The sequence below is a fragment of the Odocoileus virginianus genome, chromosome 12 (assembly GCF_023699985.2).
Source record: "Odocoileus virginianus isolate 20LAN1187 ecotype Illinois chromosome 12, Ovbor_1.2, whole genome shotgun sequence".
NCBI lineage: Eukaryota > Metazoa > Chordata > Mammalia > Artiodactyla > Cervidae > Odocoileus > Odocoileus virginianus.
Genome location: NC_069685.1, coordinates 66,175,527 through 66,201,180, shown reverse-complemented (window position 1 = coordinate 66,201,180; position 25,654 = coordinate 66,175,527). Strand labels below are relative to the sequence as shown.

Below are 25,654 nucleotides of genomic sequence, written 5' to 3'. Positions count from 1 at the left end.
TGGCTGTGAAAGCTCTGAGCCCTAACCACTGGCTTGCTGAGGAATCCCCCTCAGTGACCTCATTGTAACTTAATCACCCCGTTAAAGGTATTATCTCCAAGTACGGTTACATTCCACAGCGTTGGGGGTTAGGACTTCTACGGATAATTTTTAAAAATTAATTTATTTATTTGACTGCACCAGGTCTTAGTTGTGGCATATGGGATCTTAGGTCTTCCTGGCAGCATGTGGGATCTAGTTCCCTGATCAGCATCGAAGCCCAGCTCCCTGCACTGGGAGTGCAGAGTCTTAGCCACTGGACCCCTGTGAAAGTCCCCTCAACAGAGGGATTTTGCAGGACACAATGAAGCCCAAAGTAGGGTTGATGGTAGGGTGATATGCCTGGCTGCACATTTGCACCCTACCTGCTCCTTAGAAATATCTGAGACCTTTAATAACATAGACTCCCTGGTCCCATTCCTCGAGATACTGATTCTGTGGGTTTGGAGTAAGATCGGCAGAATCAACCAGGACACCAGTACTTTTCAAAAGCTCTCTAGTACTCACCTTAAGCAGCCTGGGTAACGCCTGGAGCTTGTGAGAAACTGACTCTCAGGCCCCACCCACAACTGCTGGACGAGAATGTATTTTTGCACGAGACCCGTAGGCAGTTCCTTAGATTCACTGAGGGTTAAGAGGCACAGCCCAGATTTGAAAGTGTGGCGCAAACTGAGAAGTTTGGATCCAGATCTCTGGGCTTTGCTTATGCCCTAACTTCCTTCAATACAAAGGACATCCAGAAGCCCCTAGAGATAGTGTGGGCGTCCTAGAATCTCTGAAGGGTGGTGGGGAGGATGAAGCCCCCAGCTCACGCTGCAGCATCTGATTGGTTTATTGAGTTGCCAATAACCTGCTCCTTCCAAGGCAGGTGCTCCATGGGTCACATGAAGGAAAAATGAATTCCTGACCCTCACCCTCAGGCTCTTTTGGAGGAGTAGATTCTTGGGTATTTTAAACATGTTCTTATTGTTGTTTGGGCTTCCCTTGTGGCTCAGCTGGTAAAGAATCTGCCTGCAATGTGGAAGACCTGGGTTTGATCCTTGCGTTGGGAAGATCCCCTGGAGAAGGGAAAGGCTACCCACTCCAGTATTCTAGCCTGGAGGATTCCATGGGCTGTATAGTCCATGGGGTCTCGAAGGGTCGGACACGACTGAGCGACTTTCACTTTCACTGTTGTGGTTTAGTTGCTAAGTTGTGTCCCACTCTTTTGTGACCCCATAGACTGTAGCCTGTCAGGCTCCTCTGTCCATGGGATTTCCCAAGCAAGAATACTGGAGTGGGTTGCCATTTCTTCCTCCAGGGGATCTTTCCAACCTAGAGATTGAACCCAGGTCTCCTGCATTAACAGGTGGATTCTTTACCGCTGAGCCACCAATATTTCCCAGAGTATTGGAGGGTTTTACACCCTGGGATACCCTTCACTTCAGAATCAAATGAGGCAAACATTGAACTTTCAGATTCCCAGGCCCCCTTCTATGACAATTTGAGTGTCTTAAGTGTGATATGTCGCCCTGGAATCTCTATGTTTAACAATGTCCCAGATGATTCTGAGATTTGAGCAATCTTTACAAGCATGTGAAAGTGAAAGTGTTAGTCATCCAGTTGTGTTCGACTCTTTGCAAACCCAAGGATAGTAGCCTCTCAGGCTCCTCTGACCATGGAATTCTCCAGGCAAGAATACTGGAGTGGATAGCCATTCCCTTCTCCAGGAGATCTTCCCTATCCAGGGATCAAACCCTGGTCTCCTGCACTGCAGGCAGATTCTTTACTGTCTCAGCCATCAAGGAAGCCTAGAAGCATAAATAAGTTGTCAAAATTTTCCTTCCTTTCCCCTAAGTTTTTGCAAACATTTAAAAATTTACATCCAAAATGTTTTTGTCATAAGTGTAAACACTGGAAAGGATGTAGCTTTTGGCATACAATAAAAATAAACCCTTTAAATAAATAAAACTAGGAATCCCCTGGCAAACCAGTGGTTAGTGCTCAATGCTTTCACTCTGGTGACCTGGGTTCAGTCCCTGGTCAGGAAACTAGGATCCTGCAGGAAGTCTCATGGTGTGTCCATAAATAAATAAAACTGTTAATATCATGCCTTCAAATATATCCAGAAGAATGTAAATAGCATAGAGTTAAAAAAAATACTTATTTTTATTTACTTATTTGGCTGCCTTGGGTCTTCATTGTGGCATGCAGGATCCATCGTTTGTTCTACTGCCCTGTGGCATGTGGGATCTTAGTTCCCCAACCACGGATCAAACCCACGTTCCCTGCATTGGAAGGCAGATTCTCAACCACTAGACCACGAGGGAAGTCCCTAGCCTTGGGTTTTGATACTCACCAACATTGGAGAAGGACATGGCAACCCACTCCCATAATTTTTGCCTGAAGAATTCCATGGATAGAGGAGCCTGGCTGGCTACAGTCCATGGGGTCGCAAAGAGTCAGACACGACTGAGCGACTAGGCACAGCACTCACCATCAACCACCTTAAAAGAGTATATAATGAGCTCTTTTTAATGGTCAGTTTTTTTTTTCCAGCTTCATTGAGATGTAATTGACATATATTGTGTAAATTTAAGGTGAACACATGCTGATTTGATAAGAAAGGTATTTTTGATATTATATCTGGTTAAAGCACTTGAGATCATGTTTATTAGTGAACTTCATTTTTGTTCTAATTCAGTGACTCTGTTACCTTATAAAGAATGGAAATACACATATTTCTTGTCTGAAACCCTCCCTCCCCCTAAGAACCTGTGTGCAGAGGGCTAAAAAGGGGTGGGAGGGAGAGCTTGAGATAAAATCTAGGTGGTGCAAAGGGGAAGGAGAGAGAAGAGCAGGAGTGAGGGAGGAAGGGAGAGGGAGGGGGGCCATGGTGTGACCTGACACCCTGACGTGGTTTAAGAAAGCATGAGCCCCTGCCTAGAAAAAGCTCCTGGGGTTCAGCATGAAGATCCACAGTGAGGACCCCGGGAATCCAGTGGGTGCTGAGTCTTCAAGTGCAGATCACTTGGGAGTAAGCTTGCTTCCTGCCCTCCTCACCTCGGCCCTCCACCCCCCCAACCCCCACACCCCCACCGCCCCCAGAGAACAGGGGTTTGCTGTTTGCCGCTGGAGAATTTTCTGGCATTGGAAAAGGACCCTTGCCTTTTTAGGTTCCTGACCTCAGCCCAAGCTCTGCTGGGATAGCTGTGTGGACCACCCTACCCTGCCCTTAAGCTGCTGCTGCTGCTGAGTCGCTTCAGCCGTGTCCGACTCTGTGCGACCCCATCCCTGGGATTCTCCAGGCAAGAACACTGGAGGGGGTTGCCATTTCCTTCTCCAATGCGTGAAAGTGAAAAGTGAAAGTGAAGTCGCTCAGTCGTGTCCGACTCTTAGCGACCCCATGGACTGCAGCCCACCAGGCTCCTCCGTCCATGGGATTTTCCAGGCAAGAGCACAGGAGTGGGGTGCCATTGCCTTCTCCAACCCTTAAGCTATTGACCCCCAAATAACTACAGATGCAGATAAATTGGAGATAAGGTGGTGGGCCTCTGGATGCCAGAGAGGGAAGTGGGGACTCTCACCACACTGAGACCTGGAAAACAGATCCCTGGGCGAGGCCCTAAAGCCCCACCCACATTCTTTCCTCTCTCTAGCGATTTGGTAGAAAGGTTTCTAGTTGAAAGATCCTGTGCAGAAAAACTGGTTCAGAAACCTGATTGGAGCCCAGTTTGGATACTATGGATTGGATTATAATGGGCTTTAAAAGGCTTGGAATCTCCTGATCCAGCCTCACTGAGAAAAGGCTTTTGGAGATCCAGGTAGGAGTTCCACAGACACAGGACACAGGAAGTGGTGCTGGTATTTCGAAAATCTCTCTGGGACGAGGAGACAAAGACACTCCAGCTTCGCCCTCCACTGGGGCTCAGAGTGGGAAGTGTTGAGCTGAATTGAGTCAACTGGACTTCAGGAGCTGGTGAGCCATGGGGTTTGGAGGGCTTCCTTTTGTTCTCCGCAGCCGTTAGTCTGCAAAATTTCTCTGTAAAGTAACCAGGCATTAAGGGCGATCTCTGCCATAGCAGTGTGAAACAGCCTCGGCCAGCAGCAAATGATCACAGCTGTGTTCCAATAAAACTTTAGTTGTGACACTGAAATTTAGATATCATATAATTTTCACGTGTCAAAAAACATTCCTTTGTTTCCTCCCCAAATTAAAAAAAATGTAAAAATATTAGACATATTTTTAAAAGTTAAAAAAAACTAAAACATAAAAATCATTCTTAACTTGCTGGTTGGAAGAAAAAAAACAAAGAGGAGGCAGGCCGATTTGTCAATCCTTGTCTAAAACATATGCCTATATAATGCAGCTAGCATCCCATTAGTGACTTATAACATGAATTTAGTAGGCTGGATTCTGCTTATGAAAAATAGAAGTTTTCATTAAATCTAAGATGACATCAGCTGTAAGATACAATATTATTCCTTTTTTTTTTTTTGGCCACACCCTGTGGCATGTGGGATCGTAGGTCCCTGACCAGGGATTGAACCCATGCCCCCTGGAGTGGAAGTGAGAAGTCTTAAATACTGGATCACCAGGGAAGTCCCACAGTATTATTTTTCATACCACTATAAAATTTTGTATCTTTATATACATATGTATGCGTGTGTGCTCAATTGCTTCGGTCATGTTTGACTCTTTGCAACCCTGTGGACTGTAGCCCACCAAGCTCCTCAGTCCATAGGATTCTTCAGGCAGGAATACTGGAGTGGATTGCCATGCCTTCCTCCAGGGGGTCTCCCTGACCCAGAGATGGAACCTGCGTCTCTTACATCTTTTACATTGGCGGGAGGGTTCTTTACCGCTAGGGCCACCATTTACACACAGCCAAACAAACTATGATATGCTCCTGATGAAATGCGATCTGGTATCAGAAATGGTCAAATGTAAACTTTAGAATGTCCCTTAATGTCAGTGAAACGTGTTAATGGCATGGAAGCTATCAACAAATGTATTATATGGAGAGAAATTGTGTTACAAACCTTTTATTTCAATTACCACCACTGCCCCTGTCAGTATCCAGCTACATACTGGCTGATTTTCTCCCTTGCATGATAGTTTTAAATCATTAAGATCTGGATTTCATTAAATGCTTGGAGAAATCGCTTCTCAGCCTTTTGGCTAAGATCGAGTGTAAGTACCTGGGTAGCCAGGAATTAGAGGGTTCGAGCCTGTGGTACAGATAAATGACTGTATTAATAACAGTTACTGTTTATTTATGCAGCAGACATGTAGTGCTGACAGATGCCACATGTTGTTCTAGAAACAAAAATACAGCAACCCAATAGCTTTGAAGGTGAATATGGCATGTGAGTTGGTGGGGGGTGGTGATTTCTGACATCATGGTTAGGGAAGCCTGGCAGAGAAACTGTGGACCAGAAGCGGGTCAGGAGCTGGGCTGCAGTACTTGAGACAGCATCCAAGGCAGGGGGAGCAGCAGAAGTCCTGAGAAGGCACCGTCCTCCCTCCTCGGTATCCTTGGGAGACTGGATCCAGGAACCCTGCACCTGCAGATACCAAAATCCATGAATGCTTAAGTCCCTTATATAAGATGGTGTAGTCTCTGCATGTAACTTAAGGAGATGCCCCCACATGCTTTAAATCATCTCCACATTCCTTATAATACCTAATACAATGTTGATGCTGTGTAAATAGTTTCAAGTACAGTGTAAATGCTATATATATACATATAGTTGCCAGCATGAGACAGGTTCAAGTTTTGCTATTAGAACTTTCTGGAATTAAAAGATATATATTTTGGATCCATGTATAGAGTCTGGTGCCTTCTGGACTCACAGAGTGGCGGGAGAAAGGGGCACCCCCAGCGGACACCTGTAACCTCACGCAGTATCAGACCCTATGTACACAATGTTTTTCTATACAAACATACCTCTGATGCAGTTTATTTTATAAAAGCACAGTAAGAGACTGGCAACTAATAATAACAGGAAAGTGACAGTGAAGTCACTCAGTCGCCCGACTCTTTGCGACCCCGTGGACGGCAGCCTCTGTCCATGGGATTTCCCAGGCAAGAATTCTGGAGTGGGTTGCCATTTCCTTCTCCAGAGGATCTTCCTGACACCCAGGGATTGAACCCGGGTCTCCCGAATTGTAGGCAGACACTTTATCATCTGAGCCACCAGGGAATGTGTAATAATAACATAGAACAATTATAGCAATATACTTCTATAAAAGTTTTGTGACTATAGTCTCTATGTAAACAATATTACTGTACTAATTCAGTGATTTTTTTTTTCACCCTAACTAAGCACTTACTACGCTCTGTGGCCATAACTTTTGCAGTTTGAGGTTTGACAGCAAAACTAACTCAGATTTCTTTTCACTTCTTCATAGTCACCACAGATCTTAGCAACCTCAGCATACAATTTTTTCTCTTTTTATATCAAACTAAGAACTTCGATATTTGCACTTAAAGGTAGCACTTAATGGGCTCTCTCTGGCATATCTAAATTGCCAGCATCACTCCGCTTATGCTTTGGGGCCATTATTGAGTAAAATAAGGGTGACTTGGACACAAGCCCTGTGACACCTCAACAGTCATCGTGGTAACCGAGTACAAACAGGTAGGATGTGCAGGACTAAGGAGCGATTCACATTCTGGGCAGGAGGAAGCAGAACAGTGAGAGCGTCCAATCACACTCCTCAGAATGACAGGCAATTTAAAACTTATGAGTTATTTAGTTCTGGAATCTTCCATTTAATATTTTTGGTGAACAACTGAGGGTTAACTGAAACCACAGAGTGACACCTGAGATCGGAGGGGATGACCTTGTCCTGTGGTGCCTTTAGGTGTAAAAAGCACTAGAAGAAGGGGCCACTTGAAGCCAGAAGTGGTTGTAAAATGGCCCATCTCTTCCTGTGTGAGGAAGCGCAAGCACCACCACAACCCGAGAAAAAAACCAGAGGGTCCAAATCCAGAGATGAGGACGGTGACGATGCTGAGGTCATCTTCTGGAGTGGAGCACATCAATGAGGATGCTGAAACCCTCTTTGTCAGAGTGATTTCAAGTTCAAAGCCAGTCATTTCTAACATTTTGAACAGAGTGACCAGGGACTCATCTTCAAAAAGAAAGAAGGGGCACGTGAGTCCAGATCCCACCTGCACGTTGCAACCTGCAAATCTCAGGACCATCAAAGCCAGTGGCCGTCTCGCCAGCTTCTCAGTCTGAATGGGGAAGAAGAGACAGTCCTATTATTTTCGAGCCTTCATCTAAACCTGATTATAAAATGAGCTCTCTGCAAGCTGTGCTTCACAACTCTTCAGAATTGCTCTCTCCATGGCCTCACTGTTTATCTGGAGCTGTTCTCTCATTAGGAGGCAAGGGTGAAAGTCCTCTTAATTCAAAGTGATGCCCCACTTCAGATGTAAATTTTAACAGTGGGAATCCCCAAAGACCTAAACTCAGCGGTGGAACCCCAGGGGGACCTGCCTCTGTCATGGCCCCTCCAGGAATCTCTCCTACAAAGAACACAATTATGACCTTGGAAGATCTCCCAACCTCACCAAGCCATGTTGAAGGTGGGGCATCATTTTCACCGACTCATGAAAATGACCAGGCATGCTTCAGTCTTATGGATCCAGACAGAACATGTAGCTTGGAAGGGCTGGAGAAAACAGACTTTTTGACTCTAACAAGTCAGAGCAAGACTGTTGATCCCATGAAAGGAAAACTGATCATGTTACTTGATGACTTTTACTATGGACAGCATACAGGAAATGGGCAGCCAGAATCGAAGACTCACACGGCCTTTAATTGCCTCAGCTGCTTGAGAGTTCTAAAAAATGTCAAGTTTATGACCCACGTGAGGAACCATCTGGAGCTTGAGAAGCAGAAGGGTGACAGCTGGGAGACCCACACCACCTGCCAGCACTGCCACCGCCAGTTTCCTACCCCGTTCCAGCTGCAGTGTCACGTTGAAAGTGTCCACATTTCCCGGGAGCCCTCCGTGGTCTGTAAAATCTGTGAATTGTCCTTTGAAACAGATCAGGTTCTCTTACAGCACATGAAGGACAGTCACAAACCTGGCAAAATGCCCTATGTGTGCTGTGTTTGCAATTACAGATCGTCAGCCTTTGCTGATGTAGAAGTGCATTTTAGAACGTGGCATGGAAACACGAACAATTTGCTTGTCTGTTTTGCCTCAAAATTTTCAAACTGTCGACATCCTTCGTAAATCACGCTTGGAGGCACTGGAACAAGAGGGTCTTTCCATGTTCCAAGTGCCGGCTACTGTTTTTGAAACTGAAGGAGAAGACAGAGCACCAAACCAAGAATCATCAGTCATTCAAAAAGCCAGAGCAATTGCGGGGGTTGCCTCCTGAGACAGAGGTCGTGATCCGAACCTCAGTTCAGCTGGGACTGAGAGAGACGGCATCCATCACTGTGAGGAGCATGGACCCCCAAGTGCCACCCAGAATAACTACAAAGATGACTATGAACACAAAATATTCCAGACGTGTTGCAGCAAGGGATCTGGCCAAAAATGATGGTCTACCCACCTCCAGAAATTTGAAAAAGTCCTATTGAGGCTCAGCCAGCTGTACATAAAGACCCTGTCTGGCTTTTGTTGTTGTTCAGTTGCTCAGTCGTGTCTGACTCCCTGTGACCCTATGAACTGCAGAACTGCCAGGCTTCCCTGTCCATCACCATCTCCTGGAGCTTGCTCTAACTCATTCCATTGGGGTGCTGATGCCATCCAACCATCTCGTCCTCTGTCACCCCTTCTGCTCCTGCCTTCAATATTTCCCAGCATCAGGGTTTTTTCCAATGAGTTGACTCTCCCCATCAGGTGGCCAAAGTATTGGAGCTTCAGCGTCAGTTCTTCCACTGAATATTCAGGGTTGATTTCCCTTAGGATTGACTGGTTGGATCTCCTTGCAGTCCAAGGGACTCTCAAGAGTCTTTTCCATTCTCCAGCATCACAGTTCAAAAAGATCAATTCTTCAGCACTCAGCCTTCTTTATGGTCCAGCTCTTCCATCTGTATCTGACTACTGGGAAAACTATAGCTTTGACTTTATGGACCTTTGATGGCAAAGTAATGTCTCTGTCTTTTAGTATGCTGTCCAGGTTTGTCACAGCTTTTCTTCCAAGGAGTGAACGTCTTTTAATTTCATGGCTGCACTAACCATCCATAGTTATTTTGGAGCCCAAGAAAATAAACTCTGGTTTTACTGTAACTGAAATTGTACTTGTTTCATCTCTCTACCATCAAGTAGCTTTGAAATCTCCATGCTCCTTCCTGGCCACCCTCTGCTCCCCAATGTAACCACTTCTCTGACCTCTAGCACCAGGGATTCATTTTTCTTTGTTTTAAACTTTAAGTTAATAGAATCACACAATAGAGTTTCTGTTCCCCTGGTCTTCATTTTCTTTTAAATAAGTGAGAGGCATTCTTATTGTATGTAGCTGTGGAACATTCTTTTTCATTGCTGGGTGGAATTCCCTTGGATGAATGGGCATAGTCTTATATGTCCATTTTACTGTGCCTGAAATTTGAGGCTCTTATTTTGCCTTTTTGAATAAACCGCCTATGAACCTGTGTGTCTTTCATAGTAATTACTCTAGGATAGCTATATCTGTATGTCTAGATATGAGATTTTCTGATAATGCATGTGGTAGTGGTTTAGTTGTTAAGTGGTATTTGACTCTTGCAACCCCATAGACTCTAGCCCACCAGGCTCCACTGTCCATGGGATTTCCCAGGCAAGAATACCACAATGGGTTGGCATTTCCTTCTCCAGGGGATTTTCCTGACCCAGGTTTGAACCCTGCATTGCAGGCAGATTTGTTACTGACTGAGCCATTCTAATATGCAGGTACAGTCAAATGCTTTTTCAAAGTGATTGAAGCAATGTGTATTCCCATTAACAGTATTGGCATTTCCATTTCTACCAAACACTTGGCATTGTCTGTCTGTTTCATCATATAACTGAGCAGGACCCTGCAGGGCTTTCTCAGGGACAGACCACTCCCCCACCCCGCACCAATGTGCCCTGTCTCTTATTTGTAGAAAAACCTTAGGTCCTAGACCTTCCATGAGTTTCAAAGAACAAATTTAATTAGAAGTGAAAAACGGCAGAAACAAGAAAAAAATCAAGCAAGACAAACAATAATTTGTTGTTGTGCAGACGTGTTCACTCTTTGCGACCCTATGGACTGCAGCACACCAGGCTTCTCTGTCCTTCGCCATCTCCTGGAGCTTGCTCAAGCTCAAGTCCATTGAGTCTGTGATGCCATCCAACCATCTTATTCTCTGTCATCCCCTCCTCCTCCTGCCTTCAATCTTTCCCAGCATTAGGGTGTAATCTAATGAGACGGCTCTTCCCATAAGGTGGTCAAAGTACTGGAGCTTCACTTTCAGCATCAGTCCTTCCAGTGAATATTCAGAGTTGATTTCCTGTAGGACTGACTGGCTTGATCTTCCTGCAGTCCAAGGGACTCTCAAGAGTCTTCTCCAGCACCACAGTTTAAAAGCATCAATTAAAAAGGTGCTCAGCCTTCTTTATGGTCCAAATCTCACATCTATACATGACTAGTGGAAGAACCATAGCTTTGACTACATGGACCTTTGTTGGCAAAGTAACGTCTGTGCTTTTTAATATGCCATCTAGGTTTGTCACAGCTTTTCTTCCAAGGAGCAAGCATCTTTTATTTTCGTGACTGCAGTCACCATCTGCAGTGATTTTGGAGCTCAAGAAAACAAAGTCTGTCACTGTTTCCATTGTTTCCTCATCTGTTTGCCATGAAGTGATGAGACCTTTGACTGTGTGGACCACAACAAACTCTGGAAAATTCTTAGAGATGGGAATACCAGACCACCTGACCTGCCTCCTGAGAAGTCTGTATGCAGGTCAGGAAGCAACAGTTAGAACTGGACATGGAACAACAGACTGGTTCCAAATGGGGAAAGGAGTACGTCAAGGCTATATATTGTCACCCTGCTTATTTAACTTATATGCAGAGTACATCATGAAAAACGCTGGACTGGATGAAGCACAATCTGGAATCAGGATTCCTGGGAGAAATATCAACAACCTCAGATATGCAGATGATACCACCCTAATGGCAGAAAATGAAGAGCCTCTTGATGAGGGCAAAAGAGGAGAGTGAAAAGGCTGGCTTAAAACTCAACTTTCAAAAAATGAAGATCTCGATATCTGGTTCCATCACTTCATGGCAAACAAATGCAGAAAAAGTGAGAACAACAGCAGATTTTATTTTCTTGGGCTCCAAAATCACTGTGGACGGTGAATGTAGCCACAAAATTAAAAGAAGCTTGCTCCTTGGAAAAAAAAGCTACCTAGACAGCATAAAGAAAAGCTAAGGCATCACTCTGCTGACCAAAGTTCTTTTTTTTTTTTTTTTATGACCAAAGCTCTTATAGTCAAAGCTATGATGGCTCAGACAGTAAGGAATTCACTTGCAATGCAGGAGACCTGGGTTCGATCATGCGAAGGACATCTCTGTAGTCCAGTGGTAAGACTCTGTGCTCCCAAATTAGGGAGTCCAAGTTCATTCTCTGGTCAGGGTATTAGATTTCCACATACCACAACTAAAAATACCGCATGTGACAATTAAAAATCCTGCATCCCACATGCTGCAGTGAAGACTGAAGAGCCCTTCTGCTGCAATTAAGACCAAGCACAGCCAAGTAAATGAATAAATATTTGAAAGAAAGAAAGAAAAAGACATGAGAATTCCCTTTTGGTTCAGCAGTTAGGACTTGGTGCTTTCACTGCCAGTGGCCGGGGTTCAATGCCTGGTTGTGGGACTAAGATCTCACAGGTTCCGTGGCATGGCCAAACAAAAACCCAGAAAGATAATTGAGGAGGAGAGAACTCCCAGAGTTTGAAAATGAAGCAATGTAACTGCAAACAGGCTGAGGATAGAGTAAGGATTGCCAGGAACCCAAGTGCAAAAGTGGCACCTCTGTAATTCACAATCCTCTTTGATGTTGTGGTTTAGGCTCCTCCTACTCCTGCTTCTGAACCTAAATAACTTGTAGCTCCTAAGACAAATTGTTATGGAAAAAAGAAAATATTTGAACTGAATGACATTGAAAATAACAAATTTTTTGAGACAGAGCTAAAGCAGTTTCATGTGTTAAAGTGCATTATGTTTGAAAAGAAGAAAGGTTGGCAAAACAATGATCTAAGTCAGTGCTATTCACGGAAGTTTCTGCAGCAATAGAAAATTTTAAAATCATTATTACATGTATTCCCTAAAAAGGACGATCAGCTTTTCACATATATAAATGCATATTTTTCTCTTCTGTCAGGTGACCTGTTTATATCCTTTATCTGGTTTTTCAGACGGAGTGTTCATCTTGTAGGAATTTTTTTTTTGTTTTTGGCCTTGCTGTGAGGCTTAAGGGATCTTAGATCCTCAACCAGAGATCGAATCTCTGCCCCGTGCAGTGGAAGCACAAAGCTCTAACTACCAGATCACTAGGGAATTCCCAGTGAAAATGTTTTCTATCTCTTTCTCCACTTTGGAGATGTTAAAATGTAGCTAGTGTGACTGACGTATTAAATCTTTACCTGTGTTCAGTCGCTTCAGTTGTGTCCAGCTCTTTGCAACCCCATGGACTGTAGCCCACCAGGCTCCTCTGTCCATGGGATTCCCCAGGCAATAATACTGGAGTGGGTTGCCATTTCCCTCTCCAGGGGATCTTCCCGACCCAGGGATCAAACCCGTGTCTTTTTACGGGTTGGATTGGCAGGCAGGTTCTTTACCAGTAGCACCACCTGGGAAACCTATTAAATCTTTACTTTTATTTAATTTAATTAATTTAAAATTAAAAGATATGGCTAGAGGAACCAAATCTTCCTTATAAATGAGTTCCAATTAATTTGTATACTCAGTAATTTGTGTATCTCTTATATTTTCCTCAAGATGAGAGTCCATGCCCCTCCCTAAGTGTAGGCTGGGTTTAGTGACTTGTTTCCAAAGAACAGAATATGTCAGGGGGAAGGAGATAACTTTATAGCAGAGGAACCTAGTGGTAAGTCATATTGATAGTATGAATCCTTGATGGGAAGTGATGAGAAAGATATATTGCCTTGGAGGTATAGTTCTAAAAATATATAAACCCCAGTGCAACCAGGAGAAACATATCAAACCCATACTGAGAGCCATTCTGCAAAATAACCTGTCCCTGAAAGACTCCTGAAAATTGTCAAAAGCATGAAAAGCAAGGAAAGTTTAAGAAACTGCTATAGACCAGAGTATGCTAAGGAGGTATCTGTAGCTTTTCGGCATATATCCTCATGCAATTCAGTATCCTATATGGGAATATGACACTGGAAAAGAACATTTGTGGAAAAACTGGTAAAATTTGAATAAAACCTGGAACTTAGTTAAAGGTACTGTACTGAAAGATGCTGGAATAATTTTGAGGCTTAAAGGAGGTCATTTCACATATATACATTTTAGACATTGCAAGTATTTTCTCTACATCACACCCACTTCATTTTGACTTCACTGGTATGGAAATCTAAAGTATGGTATACTTAACTGAATGGACATCTTCAAATACAAAGGATCAATAATATTTAAACTGTGTATCTGACCATAATGCAATAATGAGAAATTGACAAAGAAACATCTTTTAAAATGCCATTCATTTGGAAAATATCAATAAATATATTAATACATAATATATATCTCCATGGAATTTTCAGGTAAGACTACTGGAGCAGATTGCCATTATTTTCTCCAAGGGATCTTCCTGACCTGGGATCAAACCTGGGCCTCTTGTGTCTCCTGCATTGACTGCAAAGTTCCTTACCAGTTGAGCGGCCAGGGAGCCCATATAATATATAATCTTTGCCTTAAGAAGAGAATATTAGGATATACTTAGAAGTGAATGACAATAAACATACTATTCAGCAAAAATCGTGGGACACAGTTAAATTTGTATGGGGAAACGATGGAAACAGTGACAGGCTTTATTTTCTTGGGGTCCAAAATGACTGTGGATGGTGACTGCAGCCATGAAATTAAAAGATATTTGCCCCTTGGAAGAAAAGCTATGACAAACCTAGACAGCATATTAAAATGCAGATACATTACTTTGCTGACCAAGTCCCTCTAGTCAAAGCCACGGTTTTTCCAGCAGTCATGTATGGATGTAACAGTTGAACCATAAAGAAGGCTGAGTGCCGAAGAATTGATGCTTTTGAACTGTGGTGTTGGAGAAGACTCTTGAGAGGCCCTTGGACAGAAAGGAGATCAAACCAGTCAATCCTAAGGGAAATCAACTCTGAATATTCATTGGAAGGACTGATGCTGAAGCTGAAGATCCAATACTTTGGCCACCTGATGTGAAAAGCCAACTCATTGGAAAAGACCTTGATGCTGGGAAAGACTGAGGGCAGGAGAAGTGGGCAGCAAAGGATAAGATGGTTGGATAGTATCACCAACTCAATGGACATGAGTTTGAGCAAACTCCAGGAGATAGTGAAGGACAGGGAAGCCTGGTGTGCTGCATGCAGTCCATGGGGTTGCAAAGAGTCGTACATGACTGAGGGACTGAACAACAACATATTAAGGTAAATTTATAGCATTGCATGTAAGAGAAATGAGAGTTACAAATAATTATCTCAAAAAATTGTAAAGATGAGCAACAGAACAAACTTATAGCAATAAGAAGGAATGAAATTAATAAAGAATGAGAAGTGAATATAATAGAGAAGAAAATATTACAACAAAACCAAAACTTTATTCCCCCATATGACTACTAGGAGACTTCCAGCAGAACAGGGCATTTAAAAAAGACTCTGTAAAGGGCCAAATAAGAAATACTTTAGGCTTTGCGAATACGATCTTTGGCGATTAATCAAGTTTGCAGCCATAGACAATAACCAAAGGAGCTGGCAAGTCCCTATTCCAACTTTAAGGACTCTGAAAATTGAATTTCACACAATTTTCACATCAGAAAATATTATTCTGTTCGGTTTTCCTCAGCCATTAAAAAGTGTAAGGCTCTAAAATTTAAAAAAGAAGTAAAGCTCATTCTCAGCTCACTGTAGGCTGTGCAAAAACAGGGGCAGGCTGCCCTGCATTGATCCAAATGGAATTCCAAGAGGAGGGGCTTCAAGACCCAGGTGTGTGATCAAGTTCCTTAAGCAAAGGGCAGGTCACTCCTGCGGGCTGTGAGTGTTGGACACCATCACTGGACTCCCCTGGTAAACTCGGATGCCGCTCTCAGCCCTGTGCCTTGGCGACTCTGCAATCTGTCCCCCCCGCCCCACCCCCCACTTCGGTGAGCTGCGCGATCTGGACAGCCCAAGACCCTTGAGCCTCAGGTTTAGCCTGACCGCGCCCCCAGCGGTTGCCTCCAGCGGTTGCCTCCAGAGGTGCCACCGCGCGCGCATGCGTCCAACTTGGCCTCGCGGCCAATCAGATTGCAGGCGCCGACACCTGGCAGCCAATCATCGGTGGCAGCGGGCGCGCCTGTAGGGGCAGCTGCGGCGGCGGCCCGGGCCTGAGGAGGCGTTGTCGCCCCAGGCTGAACCCGGCGATCGCCAAGGGGCAGGTGAGCTGCCGGCAGTTCTGGCACCACCGCCAACGGGGACCGGTAAGGGCTGGGGCGTGGTGCGGCCAGAGCGGTGCCTGAGGGCCGAGGGTACGGTTTCTCGGGTCCCCACGCGCGCGGGGCCTTGCTCGGCGGGGCGGCCTGTGAGGACCCGCGGGCCCTCAGGAGGGAGCGTGCGGCCGGGCCCACAGGCCGCGAGGACCCTTTCGCCCTCTCCCCTCTCCAGTCTGGGCGGGCGCTGCTTTCCGCAGCCTTCTTGCCCCGGGGGTGGGACGAGCCAGCTCCGGGGAAGGGCCTGTCAGGCCCCCGGCCTCCGCCCAGGTCTCCTGTGGAACCTAATATATTTTAAACACACACACACACAAATGTTCACGGCGGGTTTGTGACTCGAGCCCGACCAGATTCTGGACACCCGTGGACCCAGGCACAGTCAGGCGGGCGCAGCAAAAAAAAAATCGATCTAGTGGCCTCTTCACTACCGCGGCGCCTTGGTCGTTTTCCTGTTTCCTCTGCCTCTCCTCCGACTCCAGGGCTGCCCCTGTTCCTGGGGGCCCCGAGATTCAGGCCTTTGGTTCGGGAAGTTGGCAGATGAGGTATTTGTTTGTTTGTTTGTTACTGAGAGACGGGAGGTGGGAGGAAGAAGCTCAGGAAAGAGGAAGTTCAATCACTCGCTCTGGTTGAGTGTGAGACGCCTGGTCGGCATCCGTAGCGTAGGACCAGGTAGGGCCTGGGGGATAGAACATTCCCGGAGCACGTGACTCATCCTGACCTTTCCCTCTGCCCGCCCCCAGGATGTGACCTTCTCCTGCCTGGGGAGTCTCAAGCGCCAGGTTTTCCGTGTGCCCCTGAGGTAAGGTGACAGACATCTTTACAATAAGAAACAAAGTTGTGTCTTTCTTGCCTTCCGTTTTTCTCCTTTCATTCATGGGCTCACACGTTGCTGTTGAGACAGAGTTCTCCTGATTGGGGATTAGCTGACCCTGATTGCGGGTGGTCACTTAAGGGCAGTCATGGTTTCAGGTCACTCTGGAGCCCTCTGAGTTGCAACCTTAAAAACAGGCAGGGAGGCTGGTGGCTTGTTTTCTCTTGCCGTCTTGAAAGAAAAAAAGTAAGAGCACCATGGGTTTTAAGCTGTGTAGAACTGACTCCTACCACTTGGTGAGGCTAAAATGGAGCAATGCACATATCCTAAGGTTTTAGCTACAGAATCAAAGTAATGAAGTGGTGGGAGTTCCCTGGTGGCCTGGTGGTTAGGTTTCTGGGCTTTTACTGCAGTGGTCTGGGTTCAGTCTCTGGTCAGGAAACTGGGATCCCACAAAGCCAAGCAGCATGGCCAAATGAATAAATGAATAAAGTGGTTCATTCAGAGAAAGTGTGTTGTGATTTAACATGTTTACATGGGATTACTTGCTCATTTCTGTACCCTTAGGGGCTTTATTTCATTAAGTAATTGAACTCCACTGAATGGGGGTGGGGGACCATCTGAGTTCATTTCATGCCAGTTCAGTCAGTTCAGTTCAGTCGCTCAGTCGTGTCCGACTCTTTGTGACCCCATGAATCACAGCACCAGGCCTCCCTGTCCATCACTAACTCCCAGAGTGTACCCAAACCCATGTCCATCGAGTCGGTGATGCCATCCAGCCATCTCATCCTCTGTTGTCCCCTTCTCCTCCTGCCCCCAATCCCTCCCAGCATTAGGGTCTTTTCTAATGAGCCAACTCTTCTCATGAGGTGGCCAAAGTATTGGAGTTTCAGTTTCAACATCAGTCCTTCCAGTGAACACCTAGGACTGATCTCCTTTAGGATGGACTGGTTGGATCTTCTTGCAGTCCAAGGGACTCTCAAGAGTTTTCTCCAGCACCGCAGTTCAAAAGCATCAATTCTTTGGCGCTCAGCTTTCTTCACCATCCAACTCTCACATCCATACATGATCCATTCATGCCAGTAAACATGATCATAGATAGCTCTATGCCCAGCAGCTTGTGCCTATAGCTCTGTTGTATAGTTATCTATTGCTGATACAGCTTTGAACTTGACAGCATATCAATTTTGCCATGTTTTGTTTTGGTCACACCATGTGGCTTCATAGGATATTAGTTCCCCAACTAAGGATGGAACAGAGTGAGAGGGTTGAGTCCTAAGCACTGGACTGCCAGGCAACTCCTGTTTTTAGGTGTTTTGGTTTGTTTTGTGTTTTTTAATTTTTGCAATATTTATAGGAGAACTATTCTTTGTGTAAGTGTGATGTTTCGAAATGTTTGTGTTGTACCCATTATCTCAAAATTGAATAGTTTGAAAGAACTTAGGTTTATTATCTCTTGGACTAGAATCCAGTTGGGTAGTTTAGCCTCAGGGTCTCTCCTGAGGTTGTAGTCAAGCTTTTATCTGGTTTGGCAACCTCTGAAGACTTGACTTGTTGAATCTAAGCTCTCTCACTTGGCTGTACTCATGAGGCCTCAGTTCCTCCTTCTGTGGGCCTTTTCAAGGGGCTGCTTGTGTGGAGGCTGCTGTCTTCTCCCAGAATGAGTGATTCAGGAAAGAACTTGCACCCAAGATAAAGTGCAGAGTCTTTTTCGGAAGTTACACATCTTCACTTCTGTATTTGCTTAATCTCACAGGTCAACCCTGTGATAGTGTGAGAGAGAACTACACAGGGGTGGGAATATCAGATGTGATTCACTTGAGGTCGTCTTGAAGGCTGGCTGCTGCTGCTGCTGCTAAGTAGATACAGTCGTGTCCAACTCTGTGCGACCCCATAGACGGCAGCCCACCAGGCTCCTCCGTCCCTGGGATTCTCCAGGCAAGAATATTGGAGTGGGTTGCCAGTTCCTTCTCCAATGCATGCATGCATGCTAGTCGCTTCAGTCGTGTCTGACTCTATGCAACCCCACGGACAGCAGCAGCCCACTAGGCTCCTCTGTCCACTGGATTCTCTAGGCAAGAGTTCTGGAGTGGGTTGCCATGGCTATCATACCCATTAATCCACCATGCCAGCCTTTCTTCATATGATCTCAGTTCTGTTACTGTGAGTGAATTATTTGGCTTGTGTACACTTCTTGTGTGCTAGATCTAGTCAATTCTTGTTTATTCGGTGATATTCTAGCAAGTCTCTCCTTTGTCCTGGATTAAGTTTTCGGTTTCTCTGGATGGTTCCCATCAGCAAACAGACTGACTATAATGTCACCTCTTATTAAAAATCCGTCTTTTGGTGACACATCCTGCTTTTGCTTATTTTATTTCATATTTGCTTATTATAGACTTCTACAGAGTTGTTTGTAGAATATGTTATCTCCAATTCTCTCATTATCCTTTAAATCCACTCTTGTCAAGGTCACCAGTGAATTCCAAATGTTTAACTCAGTGGTCAATTTTTAGTTCTTATTTTATTAATTTATTTTCAGCCTTTATCAGAGTAGATCATTTCCTCCTCCCTGAAAAAATTTTTCATTTGGATTACAGAATGCTTCTCTTTCCTGCTTCTCTTCTACCTACAGTTCTTCCGCATACAATGTGTGACCTTTGTGTCTGGCTTTATTCAGATATCATCTTTTCTTTTTAAATACTTATTTATTTAATTAGCTATGCAGCATGTGGGATCTTAGTTCCTAGCCTAGGGATGGAACCTGTGCAGAGTCTTAAACTGGATCTCCACGGAAGTCCCTAGTTTGTGTATTTTCAAGATTCATCCATTTCATGGATGTATAGCAGTGCATGTTTTTTATGGCTGAATATGGTATATGAATATGAATATGGTATATGGCTTACATGTAGTCCATTGTGAGCATATACCACAGTTTATTTATCCACTCATCAATTAATGGATAATATTTGGATTGTGCACTCTTCGTGGTTATTGTGAGTAATGTTGCTATGAACATTGTTTTTGCATGGACTTAACATTTTTAGTTTTTATGGATATATACAAAAGAGTGAAATTGCTGGATCATATGGCTACTCTATATTTAATTTTTGAGGTACTGACAAACTACTTTTCCAAAGTGGCTGTACCATTTTACAGCAATTACATCAACAATACATGACGATTCCATTTCTCCACATCCTCTGCAGCACTTGTTATTATTCCTCTTTTTGATGATAGCCAACCTAATGGGTGTGAAGTAGTATCGCACTGAGACTGATTTACATTTTCCTAATTATGTTAAGCAGTATTTTTTGTGATTGTTGGCCATTTGTATATCATCTTTGGTGAAATGTCTATTCAAATTCTTTTCCTGGTTTTTAAATTTTTTTTTTTATTGTTGTAAAAAACATGTAGCTTAAATTTTACCATTTTAACCATTTTTACATGCTAAGTATTTTACACACTTTCATCAGCCTTTTTGGAGAAGGAAATGGCCACCCACTCCGGTATTCTTGCCTGGAGAATCCCATGGACAAAGGAGCGTGGTGGGTTACAGTCCACGGGGACACAAAGAGTCGGACAGGACTGAGCGACTAACAGACACACACACAGTCACAGTGTTGTTGTGTTGTTGTTGTCATTGTTTCAAGTGTGCTGTGCAGCTTGCAGGATAGTTTCCCTGGTTGAGGATCATACCCAGGCCCCTGATGGGAAAGTGTGGAGTCCTAACCTCTGAACTACCAGGGAATTCCCTATCACATTGTTATCAAACAGATCTCTACACCTTTTCATCTTGCAAAATTGAAACTCTCTACCCATCACCCGTCCCATAAACAACTGCTCTTTTTTTCCCTGTTTCCCTAGACCCCGGAATCCATTGTTCTTCTTTGTTTCTTCTCTATTGCTTGACTATATTAGATATTTCATGTAAGTGGAAACACACAGTATTTGTCTTTTTTATGACTGGCTTATTTCATTTAGCTTGATGTCTTAAAGGATCATGCATGTTTTAGCATGTGGCAGGATTTCCTTTATGTGGCTAAATAATGCTTGATTGTATGTATATATCACATTTGATGGACATTTAGGTGCTTCCACCTCTTAGTTGTTGTGATTAGTGCTACTGTGAGCATTGCTGTGCAAATATCTCAAGACCCTACGTTAACTTCTTTTGAATTTATATCCAAAAATGGAATTGCTGAATCATGTGGTAGTTCTATTTTTAATTTTTCAAGGAGCCTTTATACTGTTTTCTCTAGCAGTTGCACCATTTTAAAATCTATCCATAACACACAAGGATCCGGTTTCTGTACGTGCTTGCCAACAGTTGTCCTTTCCTTCCGTTCCCTTTACCTTTCCTTTCCTTCATGTGTATACACACACATATGCACGCGCGCATAATTTTTTTTATCCTTTTCCATTATTGTTTATCACAAGGTATGAATATAGTTCCTTGTGCTATATAGTAGGATCTTGTTTATCTATTCTATATATTAATATTATAGTTTGCATCTGCTAATCAGCAGCTCCCAATCTGTGCCTCCCCAACCCTTCCCCTCTTGGTAATCACATAGTGTGCTCTCTATGTCTGTGAGTCTGTTTCTGTTTCATAGATAAGTTCATTTGTATCATATTTTAGATTCCACATGTAAGTGATACCATATGATATTTGTCTTTCTCTTTCTGACTTCCTAAGTATTCTTTTTAATCTAGTGTAGATTGAAGTGTTTACTTAAGTTCATTTTCAGAACATTTGTTGCTACTGTATGGAAATGTGATTGATTTTTTAAATTTTATCTTGTATTCTGCAAACTTTTTATTAGTTGTAATACTTGTGGTTTCTTCAGGATTTTACATATACAAAAATATGTTATCTCAATATACTTTTGCCTTTTCCTTTCTGTTCTGAATGCTGTTTTTGTTCTTTTTAAAATAATAACAACAACAACCCCTTTTTCTTACCTGATTGCCCTGGCTATAGAGCTGCCAGTATAATATTGAGCCACAGTGGAGTAGACATCCTTGTGTTGTTCCCAGTCTTAGAGGGAGAGCTTTCGGTTTTTCATTATTAAGTGTGATGTTAGCTGTGGGTCTTTTACCAGATACCTTTTGATTGAGAACGTTCTCTTCTGTTCTTAATTATTAAGTGTTTTTTTTAAACCCCTATTATGAAAAGGTGCGATTCAGGGAAATGCTTTTTCTGCAGGCAGATGTGTTTTTTGTCCCTTATTCTATTAAAATGGCATAATATTGATTGACTTTCATATAATGAACCAACTTTGCATACCTCCATAAATCCCATGTGATCATGGTATATAATCTTTTTTTAAATGTTGTTAGATTTTGTTTGCCAGTATTTTGTTGAGGACTCTTGCCTCTTTATTCATAAGGGATATCGGTTGTATGTGTGTGTGTGTGTGTGAGATGTCTGTTTGATATTAGTATTAGAGAAATACAGGCATCACTTTGCCTGCTATGTGGGGAAGAGACATGTGGAGTGAGGGATGAAGCATTGTTGAATTTAAGTTTAGTCAGGATTAGAGGGAGAAATTTAGGATATATCAGTGTGGAATTGGGGTGAGATTATCAAGAGAGTTCATTCTCAATTTGCTAGGCCTGTGTTAAGTGCTTGACATTGAATTATGCTGTTTGTTAACTATGTATAAATACTTTATACTTTGAATTTGCTACCTATTTTCTGTATTTACATTTATGAAATTAGTATGTGTGAATCAATTGTAATGTGCATTTAAGATACGTTTTCTTCCAATTTTACTACAAAACAAGATGCCATTGAACAGCTGATGCTTTTTAAAAAGAGCTGTTAACCTTAAGTCTAAGAAATAAGCATTTTTTCCTTTAAGATATAGAAACACATTTAAAAGTTATACCCAAAAAGATGCAGCTGGTGTATGGCTAACTTAGAATTCCAGCTTAATCTTCTTTGATTCCAAAGTCCATGTTTCTAAACACTGTACAATAGTGCTTTTGTAAAAATACTAGTCCTTTACATGTGATTTCACCTAATGATCAGTGGTGTTGGGTTTTCTTTTCTTTCTTTTTTTTAATAGAAGAGATTAAAATTAACATGGGACAAAGCTATGATTCTAGAGTCATGTAGACTTGTAGTCATAGGTTTCTCAGCTGTCATTTAGTCTCTTTGATGCTCAGTGTCTTTATGTGTAAGATACGGGTGTTTATAACTACCCTAGAGTTTTGGAGATAATTAAATAGCACATTTTTCTGTACTTAACTAATGTGTAGTATGTTTATACTTAGGTGGCAGTTTATATAAAAGAAGCACTGGGACTTGTGGCCACACCCTTCAAGAATAAATAAGTATTTAAAATATGGAACCACCATGTACATTACGTGAAGAAGAACAAGAACCAGAACCACAGAAAAGCGTAGGAGAAACCAAACAAGTAGATGATGAAGATGCTGAACTGATTTTTGTTGGAGTGGAACATGTAAATGAAGATGCTGATCTGATCTTTGTTGGGATGACCTCAAATTCAAAACCAGTCGTTTCAAACATATTGAACAGAGTTACCCCAGGTTCATGTTCAAGGAGAAAAAGGTATGGTCACTTCAGGAAAGATAACGCTCACAAATTACAGCCTGTTAGTCATGTGACTCCTACATCGGAAGCAAAGACTGTCTTGCCGGTTTCTGACTCTGAATCAAGATCAACAGATAGTCCTATTATTGAGCCTTTGTCTAAACCTGATTATAAAAATATTTCACCACAAATAGTGCCTAATAGCTTTTCAGAGTTATGTTCTCCTTTGATTACCTTCACAAGTTCATTGCAGCATCCAGTAGAAACAGCAGTTTCTGCAGGAGATATGAATAAAAGTCCTTGTGTATCAAAGCGACTTTCCACTTCTGAAACAAATAGCACAAATCCCAAAAGGCCTAAACTCAGTGATGGAATTATAGGGGAACCTTCTTTAGCTTTGTCCCCTTCAGGTATTTTTCATACAGTGACTACTCAGCAAAGCACACCAGACAGTGTTCATACCTCATTAAGCCACGTTCAGAATGGAGAACCTTGTCCAACAGCTTTTCCAAAGGACAATGTTCATTGCAAGCCTGTAAGTTCTTTTGAGGAAAATGGACTGACAAAAACTGACTTTCCAAGTTTAGCAAGTCAAAACAAGATTGTTGATCCCACAGAAGGAAATCCGATTGTGTTACTTCGTGACTTCTACTATGGACAGCATACAGGAGATGGGCAGCCAGAACCGAAGACTCACACAGCCTTTAAATGCCTCAGCTGCTTGAAAGTTCTAAAAAATGTCAAGTTTATGAATCACATGAAGCACCATTTGGAACTTGAGAGGCAGAGAGGTGACAGCTGGAAAAACCACACCACCTGCCATCATTGCCACCGCCAGTTTCCTACTCCCTTCCAGCTGCAGTGTCACATTGAAAGTGTCCACACTTCCCAGGAGCCCTCTGCTGTCTGTAAAATCTGTGAATTGTCCTTTGAGACAGATCAGGTTCTCTTACAGCACATGAAAGACAATCATAAGCCTGGTGAAATGCCCTATGTATGCCAGGTTTGCAATTACAGATCATCAGTCTTTGCAGATGTGGATGCACATTTCAGAGCATACCATGGAAACACTAAGAATTTGCTTTGCCCGTTTTGTCTCAAAATTTTTAAAACTGCAACACCATACATGTGTCATTATAGAGGGCACTGGGAAAAGAGTTTTCACCAGTGTTCCAAATGTCGGCTACAGTTTTTAACTTTCAAAGAGAAAATGGAGCACAAGACCCAGTGTCATCAAATGTTTAAGAAGCCTAAGCAGCTAGAAGGATTACCTCCTGAAACAAAAGTTGTTATTCAGGTATCACTGGAACCTCTTCAGCCAGGATTGGTGGAAGTAGCATCCATTACTGTGAACACATCTGATTCTGAACCATCACCCCCCAAATCTAAAAGGAGGATTTCAAAAAAAACCCGTTAGCTCTACTTTCAGTAAGTCTGAGCAAGTATTTCAGTCAAAGTTAAAAACCCCATTAAAAACAAAAAATCCAAATTATAACATTATTCAATAGTATCAAATATAGTGAAACCAATGGGTAATTTATGTGTTGTTTTTTTTTAAATTCATGAAGTACAATTTTGTTTGATCTGAATGTTGAGATGTTATTTAAATATACATTACCTGTTTTTCATATAATTGTCTTAACACATAAAAAGTATGTGTGCGTGCGTGTGTGTGTGAGAGAGAGAGAATGAGAGAGGGGGAGAGAGGAAGAGTAACAACCTATTTATTTTGGTATTTCATATTATTTGTAAGTTCGAAAGCTCTACTATACATATAATCTGTAGAGTGTTTTAGCAACGTAATTTTCAACTGTTTTCATGCCTTGAAGATCTCAGTATTAACTATATAGCCAGATTGGAATGGCTTTGTTATGGTATGGTCCCGTGTGCTGCTGAACTCTCCGAAGTGCCTCTGTTGTGCCGATCTAAGATAACCTGGCTCTGAAAGCCTGGTGTGGAGAATTTGATGGAGAAGCTGTGATGTGAGTTTGGACCAGGGGATTTAGCCAGCGGAGAGCAGTGGCTTCTTTGTCCCAGCTGAGGAAGATGCACACATTGACTCCAGGCATAGAGCCAAGGCAGAAGGAACGCTGTCTCAGAGTGTCTTTACCTAGCCCAGGGACATCCAAGGAAGCCAACCATTAAAATGCCTGTGTTTGGTGAAGGGCCCCTGCAAGCATCAAGCAGGCCCTGTGTATCATTGACTGCAGTTGGAGAAGCAGAGATAGTTAATAGAATGAGGCCTGGTGCCCGTGGACCTCCTCTTGAGTGATCAAAAGGGGAATTTGATTCATTCCATCCCCTTTCCCATTTGGCTGGCCTCTAGTTAGAGTGAAGTAGCCATATCTGTCTCAGTCACAGTAGTAAAGCAAGTTAAGATTCCCAAGGAAAAAAGCCTTGATGTCCAGTTTGATTTGTACTGGACCCATAGTTTTAACTGAAAAGGATCAGACACAGGGAATCTGTTCAGTTTATGAATTGGGCTAAATTTAGTTCTCTTACCCTTAAGCTACAATGGGGTTGTCCTAGAATAGTAAGTGTAGTGAATAAAAATTGTCCAGGGTGATTAAACCCTTTATAGAACTTTT

The 25,654-nt window shown here is 43.0% G+C and overlaps 1 protein-coding gene and 1 pseudogene across 2 annotated transcripts; both read left to right on the top strand.

Annotated features, from left to right (window-relative positions):
• Positions 1-6,941: 6,941 nt before the first annotated feature.
• On the top strand, positions 6,942-16,496 carry LOC139037675 (zinc finger protein 280A-like; annotated as a pseudogene).
• On the top strand, positions 15,555-24,755 carry ZNF280B (zinc finger protein 280B). Of its 2 annotated transcripts, none has more exons than XM_020871611.2 (3): positions 15,555-15,642; positions 16,434-16,492; positions 22,784-24,755. In XM_020871611.2, the coding sequence occupies exon 3, from the start codon at positions 22,855-22,857 to the stop codon at positions 24,481-24,483; it is 1,629 nt and encodes a 542-aa protein (XP_020727270.2). In that variant the 5' UTR covers positions 15,555-15,642; positions 16,434-16,492; positions 22,784-22,854; the 3' UTR covers positions 24,484-24,755. The 2 variants fall into 2 exon arrangements, with proteins under 2 accessions (XP_020727270.2, XP_020727269.2); XM_020871610.2 differs by having other exon boundaries at positions 15,556-15,684.
• Positions 24,756-25,654: the final 899 nt, after the last annotated feature.